Here is an 8878-nt window from a genome sequence, read left to right on the forward strand (position 1 = left end):
TGTGTGCTGCTGTTCTCAATGATGTGTTTACAGCTTCTTTTACTAGCTAATAAATACCGAAGTTCCTTATTACCCACCCCACGATTTCTTGATTATGAGCCCCACTATAATGAATTCTGTTGGCATAGAAAAAATAATTGAACAGCTTAAGATGTCGTCATCATGCGTATAGGGTAACATCAACTCGAAACTTCTGAAAAATACCAAAGTGTATAGTGCTATTATTCTTGCTGAACGCTTTCAACAATATCTTGAGTCTGGCTGTATTCCTAGCGACTGCAAGGAGGGCAAGGTGGTTCCCCTGTTCAAAGCTGGGGTCAAACATTCTCATAATAATTATCATAGTAATTTCGCTTCTTATCATTCCTTGTAAGATCATGGAACATGTCATCTGCTCTCACATTGCCAATTTTCTTCAGTCAAATTCTTTTTTAGTCCTTGCCAACACGGGTTTCGTAAATCATTCTCATGCGAGACGCAGCTTCTAAGCTTTACGTATGATCTTCATTTCATTATTGACCGGGGTTCTGTGGCTGACTGTATATTCCTCAATTTCTCCGTAGCCTTTGACAAAGTTTCTCACCAATTGCTACTTTTCAAATTAAACAATCTCAATCTCGATCCTAACATCATTTCGTGGCTTAAGCCTTTCATCACTAATTGTTCTCAATACGTGACTGCTAATGAAGTCAACTCTCGTTCCTCTCCAGTGGGCTCAGGCGTTCCCCAAGGTTCTGTCCTAGGGCCCTTACTTTTTCTCATTTATATTAATGACTTGCCTAACAACACTGCTTCTACCGTATGTCAGTTTGACGACGATTGTGTTATTTACCACGAAATTAAAAGTGACTCTGACACTTCTGTCCTTCGATCTGATATTAACCAAGTTTCGGAATGGGGTAAATTATGGCACATGGAGCATAACAATAATAAGTGTAAACATATGCGTGTTTCTCGACGTAACACTGGAATAGCCACTTACGACCTGAATAATACTCCTCTTGAAACTGTATCTTTGTATAAGTACCTTGGTGTGCACATAACTTCTAATCTGTCTTGGAATCTGCACATGGCATTTATTACTAATGATGCTAACCGCACGTTGGGGTACCTGCGTTGAAACTTCTCCCTTTCTTCTACTTCAATAAGATTGCTCCTTTATAAAACACCTGCTCGGCCTAAATTGGAATATGCAGCATCTGTCTGTGACCCTGACCTGTCATCATTAGCATTTAAAATTGAATCGGTTCAAAACCGTGCGTCACGTTGCATACTTTCCAATTACCACCCTATTTCTGTTTTAATTATGCCAGGTGCCGAAATGCTTAAACTTTGCGAAACAGTAAAACCAAAAACCTGTAGCTTTAACCGAATACCCGCGTTAATGTAGGACACCAGACTGATAGGGGCTGTACAATCTCGAGAAATCTGTCCTGCAGAATTTCGGGCCTTTCGGACCGCTTTCTCTTTCACCAAGGCTAGTTTTGATCTTTTTCTCTGCTTGGAAGCAGCCAATCTGGGCGACTTTCAACATATTTACAGTGGACGTGTGTCGGGTCATAGCCGATAAATATAATGTTACAAAAACAGCCAGTTTCAACGTTAGAGGGGCTTAGTCACAGTTCGCGTTTGGATTTCGGGCCACTCTCTTCCACTGTAGTTGGTGGGCTAGAAGAAGCAGGCAGGGGGTCTGATCTCAAATGCTGGCATTCGTCGTTAACCAGACTCACAGAGCAGCGTTGTGAACCTTTAAACACCAGCAGACATTTTCCGCAGGATTGATGTCCAGAAGGCCGTTTTGGGGACAGCTGCGTAAACCGCGTAGGAAGAAATTGAAGCTTTTATTGTCTGACAGGCATTCAACCTCTTTGATAGCACAGCTGCTCGGGGATGCAGCCACCGCGCAGTGTGCGGATGAATCCGGGGGCGCAGACGCAACCCACCACGCACTGGTAGGTGCAGGCCTGCGGCGGTGGTCGGCCGCACACTTCTGGACAGGCAGTGCCACACTGCGCAAAAACTTCCCCGGGGCCGCAGCGACGACCGGGAAGACCAACTGCGAGCAAAGCCCAGAAATCGATGGTCAGTAAGGTGGTGCGCCACTACTAATTGTTACGCTTTAGAATGCTGAGCGTGGCCGATTTAGCGGCGCCTTGCCAATGAGCCCATATGATTATGTGATACCTGGAAGGGCACCCGAGTCTGGCATTAAAAGATCTTGTCAGGTCATACTTCCGAGAAAGCCACATCAGATTATGGCACGTGGTTTCACTGCCAGTAGTTTTATTCGGTAATTCCGCGACTATATATATATATATATATATATATATATATATATATATATATATATATATATATATATATATATATATATATATATATATATATATATAAGGTGGAAGCAGTCGGGGTTACTCAACAGGCCAGTGAAAACTTGCACAGTGAAAAGGTCACAACTGGTTCGATTATCTAGGTTTATTCACCAACAGTTTCAGACGCTAGACCGTCCTTCATCAGGGTTTTAAGCCGACCCTATATATATATAATATAAAATCACCAAAAATTGAAGAAACATAACAGGATTTAATTCACGACGTTTCGGCTGGAGGACCAGCCTTTTCCGAAAAAGGCTGGTCCTCCAGCCGAAACGTCGTGAATTAAATCCTGATATGTTTCTTCAATTTTTGGTGATTATATATTATATAGACCAAATCAGCTGCCAGAAATCACTTTTGGTATATATATATATATATATATATATATATATATATATATATATATATATATATATATATATATATATATATATATATATATATATATATATAGCAGATAAGTTAAATGAAATGAGGTGCCCGTTTGACAAACTTATGAAGGGAGCTAACAGTCACCGAAACCAAGGTTCATAGGGGAATGTTTTTTTTATGCGTTGTGCTTATCAGTGGGATATTATAGGACTTAGATTAATAAATCGCGTAAAGAAAACTACTTATAAAGCAGCAGAAAAAAACAACCATGCCGCCGGTGGGATCCGAACCCACGACCTCCGAATATCGCGTCCGGTGCTCTTACCAACTGAGCTACAGCGACGGCTGTCCAATCTGCTGCTCTCGTGGGTATTTATGTTTACTGGGTGTAAGCGAGCCTTGAGAGTGTTCACCAGCGCCACCCTCGACCATAGCGGCGGACGTAGCACGTCTGTAATACCGCGAGCGTGACGTAGAACGTCATCTAACGGTGAGGGGGGAAACTGTGCGAGAGCCCTCTTATGCTACCTATGGCATCAAGACTGCCAGAACCGAGACCCTCGTTAAGCTATTAGCAGACAAGTTAAAGGAAATGAGGGGCCCGTTTGACAAATTTATGCAAGGAGCCAACAGTCACCGAAACCAAAGGTGCATAGGGGAACGTTAATTTTTATTATTATTATTAATAATTTGTTATGCTTATCAGTGGGATAATATTACTTAGATTAATAAATCGCTTAAAGAAAATTACATATAAAGCAGCAGAAAAAACAACCATGCCACCGCTGGGATCCGAACCCACGACCTCCGAATATCGCGTCCGGTGCTCTTTCCAACTGAGCTACGGCGACGGCTGTCCAATCTGCTGCTCTCGTGGGTATTTATGTTTACTGGGTGTAAGCGAGCCTTGAGAGTGTTCACCAGCGCCACCCTCGACCATGGCGGCGGACGTAGCACGTCCTGTAATAAGGCGAGCGTGACGTAGAACGTCATCTAACGGTGAGGGCGGAAACTGTGCGAGAGCCATCTTATGCTACCTATGGCATCAAGACTGCCAGTACCGAGACCCTCGTTAAGCTATAGCAGACAAGTTAAAGGAAATGAGGGGCCCGTTTGACAAATTTATGAAGGGAGAAAACAGTCACCGAAACCAAGGTGCACAGGGGAACGTTAATTTTTTTTTATTATTAATATTATTAATAATAATGTGTTATGCTTATCAGTGGGATAATAATACTTAGATGAATAAATCGCCTAATGAAAATTTCTTTTAAAGCAGCAGAAAAAACAACCATGCCACCGGTGGGATCCGAACCCACGACCTCCGAATATCGCGTCCGGTGCTCTTACCAACTGAGCTACGGCGACAGCTGTCCAATCTGCTGCTCTCGTGGGTATTTATGTTTACTGGGTGTAAGCGAGTCTTGAGAGTGTTCACCAGCGCCACCCTCGACCATAGTGGCGGGTGTAGCACGTCCTGTAATACCGCGAGCGTGACGTCTGCTAATAGCTTAACGAGGGTCTCGGTTCTGGCAGTCTTGATGCCATAGGTAGCATAAGGGTAGCATATATATATATATATATATATATATATATATATATATATATATATATATATATATATATATATATATATATATATATATATATATATATATATATGGCTTTGTTTCATGTTGCGTGTTGCGGTGCTCGGGCATAACGCTGCCACCTGTGATTATTTCATTCCATTATGTAACCACCTCTGTTACCATGGCACCTACTGGAATACAATGTAATTGCAATGGAGGCCGCCATATTAGATTATCTCCAAAGAATCAGCGAACTGTGAAGGCTCGAAGCGCGACCAGTAGAGCTAACGCACTGAAAATGTGCCAAAAATGACGGTCCACCTAGGTAGTTAGGTAGGAGCAGTGTCCCTAGCTTTCATTCGGCTTGTGTACATCGGTCACAAGTTACAGCGCTGCGGCGGCCATCGCTGCATCTCGGCACTTTTGCTCGAACCTATAAGCATTTCTGTTCGGTCATAGAGTGCTGCCATATAAAGGAACAGAACCTAACAGCTTACATTCTTACTAAAACCCCCACTTTTGTTGCTCCAACCTTGCTTCATATTACCTATTGTATAGGCGCGTAAAACGGAGGATATGCGGTGATTAATGTTCTCAACCATTCTAAGTACTACAGCCGACTGTTTGATCTGCCAGTTATTTATTTATTCGCATACTTCGCTCAGTCATGTTTCACTGTATGAAATGCACCGTACTGATTAAATGTTTGGACATTCATGCGTCGATGCATGCACATATATAAGACAGAAGAGCGTGCGGCACAGGTTAGCCAGATGTGAGTAGCACTGTTGAACCACTTACACTGGGCTTGAGGAAAACCAATCAGCACGACAGCCAGCACAGCGGCACTGATCATGGAGTGTGACTGCATCTTGAAATCCTGCATGCAAACGGCGGAAATTCGTAGGTTTTGAAATGTTCTTGTTCCTAATGTTCTTGTTATTTCATTTTTTTTTTACTGCAAGAGCCGTTATTTTGAGCCCACACAGTGCCGTCGTGTATCTGAAGCCCGTTGGACGTTGCGTGTCAGGAAAGCAGGAATACTTCGTGTGCCACCCCTAGAGTTAGAAAGCGAGTTATGAGTTGGGAGCACTACCGCATAATATGAGCTTTCAACTTCCCTCTCCGCTCCAGTTTACAGTGTTGCGCCAGTCATTACCCGAGTAGCACACTTTACAAATATCTGTGCTGTTTTAAACTCCCGCCAATGTGGTGTGCAACCCGAGCTGAGCTCTTTCCCTGTGCATAACATGCGGGCCGCTATAGTGGCCATTCACAATAAGAGCTGTGTCGTTTAAATGATATAAGAATCGACACAACGTGGTGGTGTGGTGCCCTTAATTCTCCGCAGGTAAAGCCGATGTTCTTGATAAAAAAATCGAGCGGGAGCCTGATTGTTATAACTGATGACTTTCTTTGCACAACCGAAGATAAACTTCTAATAGGCGGATGCTGATGAGGCCTATTTCATAAACTCAAGCTTCATGCCTCCGGGCGCAATGATTAATTCTTGTGCTTTGAAAAAGCCACGGCAGTGCATTTAAAGCAACCGGAAGGGACAGATGACAAGTGGTGTACGCCTGCGTCATGACACCTTTAAGCTCGCTTCTAACAAAATTCAAGTGAAAGATTTTCAAGCGTGCCCCGCATAGCACGGACCGATGCCCATTTACTTTAACTAGATTCTTTATCTGAAGAAACATCTAGCTGCAGCGCTAATTCCTGATAACAAGTTCACAAGAAGAGTCATAATGAACTCTTCACTGTAGATCTAGACATTTATGACCACGGCTTCCAAAAGCAAATTCCAGGGCTAGAAAACTGTTTGTGTACTGGGGGCAAATTGGTGGAGAAATGAAGAAATTTCAAATGCTTGCTTTTCACTTCTGCTTTCGTGGATTTGTGGAGTGCAAGTTTTCCACTGCCGTGCTGGCCTTTGTATCTTTACTTTCCTGACACGCCTCTTAGTTCTAGTTTTTATAGGTGTCCGTAAGATAAGTCAAGTCAGTTCAAGACCCAAACCAAGAGACAGAAGAAGATGGAAGTCGATAGACGTCAAGGGCGTGATCATAAAGCTGAGAAAAGAGAAAAATACGAGAGAAAGAAGGGAAGAAGAAGGGGAGCAAATGGAGGTAAATGACGGGTCTCGCCGAGTGTTTTTACTAAGCCATCGCCTAGCTTGGACAGAAATCGCCAACATACTGCCGAGGAGGCACTGAAATGACAATTCTGCAGGAAGCGCACTTGCTCTTCAACTCACTGTTTTGTGATATCACTTAATGCGAATGTTAAAAGGAGGCAAAAAATTGTGGCACTAAAATGCGAGAGGGAATACATAGAACGAGCGAGACAATGCTACTGGCAAAAACATCATGAGATGTACATCTGTGTAACTATAAGCGAAACCCAACCTGAAGTATATAACCAACAGCACTGTTTCAATATTTGCTACTGAGTTAACATTGAATTGCTCAGAGTGCTTTTTTTTGTTCAGCGACTGCGCTGATTTAGCTTCTTAGTTTATTATCAAAGCAGGCAGGATATTCTATTGGGAGGGAAGCAATTCAGCAGGCTTCATTTGGTGCATCATGTCAAGCGAGTAGTTTTCATGCAAACATTTTTTACAGGATCAAAAGCAGACTTTTCAAATATTCTTTGAAGGCTTTCAAGCCATATCATACTAGGCGGATTACGAAATGCTATTTCTTTCGGGAAATCAAGTGCGCTCGATTAAGTAGTAGGAGGTAGGTATACTGACAAATCTGTCAGCGGCTAGCCGAAAAATTACTTGCCTAAGCGGAAAACAAAGAAAGTGTTCATTGCGGCCACTGCATGATAAGAACAGGATGAACGAAAATTGAATATAATTCTGATTGGCGCATTTATAAAATGCTTTATGGCGCGATACTTTTTTTAGATATAAATTGAGAGTGAATTGATTCGTTCCTCCGCAGTTTTGTTTTCTAACACGTTCAAAGCGTTGTAGGTCACCGGTGGGCCACATCGTGCATTGATGTTGCATGGCACTAATACTGAGTGGCGCTCTGAAGCTTATATTAGTCTGGGCAGAGAAAAAAAAGCAAAGAAAAATAATGTTGCTCAGCGCTTTGAAACACAGGGACCGACTAGAACTTTTTAAAGAGCCGCCAAAAAACATACAGGCCAGGTTGGAATTACTATCTGTTGTCGGATCCAATATTCGCGTAAGGCTCGCTGGCGGGTCACGTTGCACCCAAGAAAATCTAAGGGTAGCCCGCCGGTAAGCCTGCACGCACATGGATTATGACAACGAAATTCGCGTCCGCAGCTAGCGTAATAACTAGTAACTTCAAACAGAATGCCATGTAAGAACTCGAGATAGTTCTTAGCTCGACAGACATTAAAAACTGTCAGACGTGAGACACGCAGGTCAACAGAAGCTGAAAAAAGCGACAGGCAACTTCATACAAAAGCGTTTGTACTGTTATCCAGTAAAGCTTCCTCTGCACCAACCCCGAACCTACAGGGACCTTGCAGGAGTGCACAAACTGTGTATTGAGCGCACTCACTTTACGCAGCAGAACAGTAGGCAGGTCGAGAAAAGCACCTCACGTAAGAGGTGGAGGCCACTGGAAACGGCTATTTACGCGGGAGGCAGGTTATCGACAGCTTTAGTACACCCGGCCGCGCCGCCCGTGGCTCATGCAGGAAAACAAAACGGAAAAGCCCGCGATTGCGCGCCTTCGTTCACACCTCCTGGCCGGTCGTCCGGCACCGAGGAGTTGCAATCGGCGCCCCGCAGACACCGGTTTTCCTGACCTTGACATAGTGGCACTTTCTCCCCTTACGAGTGAGCCGAGGCGAGCTTCGGAGGATGTGCAGGCGACGGGGCGAGGCACGGGCGCACGGCGCGTGACGGGTGTTTACGGAAACGCCGCTGGATTCTGTTCAACACCACCGTCGCGTTTCTTTCTATAAGCACTGCACAGGCATGGTGGAGATTAGAATTAATAAATCTGAACATCACAGAGCTTCAGAATGAATGTAACAGTCTCAACAGCGAAGAATACCAAATTTATTTCGACTATTTTATGGATTGCCTGTTCTTCCCAGGTTTATAAACATAGCTCGACGTGAGATTGTTTTTGCGAACAAAAAAATATTTCGGCTTTCATGCTTATTCCGTTTAGATTTCCACTACCACACATGCGTTATATTGGACCCATACTGATATTTTTGCGGACCTTTTTTTCCCGCACTGAGGACGCAATTACGTTGTGTGAGCTGTCAGCTTCCTGATCTTCCTCGTTGGCATAACTTGCTTGCTATGAGCACTCTAGAGGAAACTCCGGTCTAACTGAAACGAAGATATTCCTCTTTTTTTTTCTAGAACATGCTGAAATCTTGAGGATACAAATAATTTCACTTAGCTTACAATGACATAGCGCACATGCGTTTGTAACGCGGCTCATTTCGATTAGCAAGAGTACATCAGGCTTTACGTCGTGATCACTGTCCTTTTTGTTCTGGTATGAAGCAATGCACACGCAAAATAGAACTCTTCGTTCGTCAAGTGTGCAA

At 43.5% G+C, this 8878-nt stretch overlaps 1 protein-coding gene across 1 annotated transcript; it reads right to left on the reverse strand.

Moving 5' to 3' along the window:
- Nucleotides 1–1608: 1608 nt before the first annotated feature.
- LOC144123096 (chymotrypsin-elastase inhibitor ixodidin-like) lies at nucleotides 1609–7991 on the reverse strand. The gene is made up of 3 exons (XM_077656002.1): nucleotides 7867–7991; nucleotides 5120–5198; nucleotides 1609–2056 (listed from the first exon to the last, which is right to left on the reverse strand). Exons 2-3 carry the CDS (start codon nucleotides 5187–5189, stop codon nucleotides 1860–1862), a joined length of 267 nt encoding a protein of 88 aa, XP_077512128.1. The 5' UTR covers nucleotides 5190–5198; nucleotides 7867–7991; the 3' UTR covers nucleotides 1609–1859.
- Nucleotides 7992–8878: the final 887 nt, after the last annotated feature.

Source organism: Amblyomma americanum, chromosome 3 (assembly GCF_052857255.1).
Source record: "Amblyomma americanum isolate KBUSLIRL-KWMA chromosome 3, ASM5285725v1, whole genome shotgun sequence".
Classification (NCBI taxonomy): domain Eukaryota; kingdom Metazoa; phylum Arthropoda; class Arachnida; order Ixodida; family Ixodidae; genus Amblyomma; species Amblyomma americanum.

Bases quoted from the DNA above. Each gene is read 5' to 3' on its own strand.
- LOC144123096 (XM_077656002.1), bottom strand. From the start codon at position 5,189: ATGCAGTCACACTCCATGATCAGTGCCGCTGTGCTGGCTGTCGTGCTG. The intron at 2,057-5,119 runs GTAAGTGGTTCA...CTTTGCTCGCAG, and splicing joins TGGTTTTCCTCAAGCCCAGT to TTGGTCTTCCCGGTCGTCGC.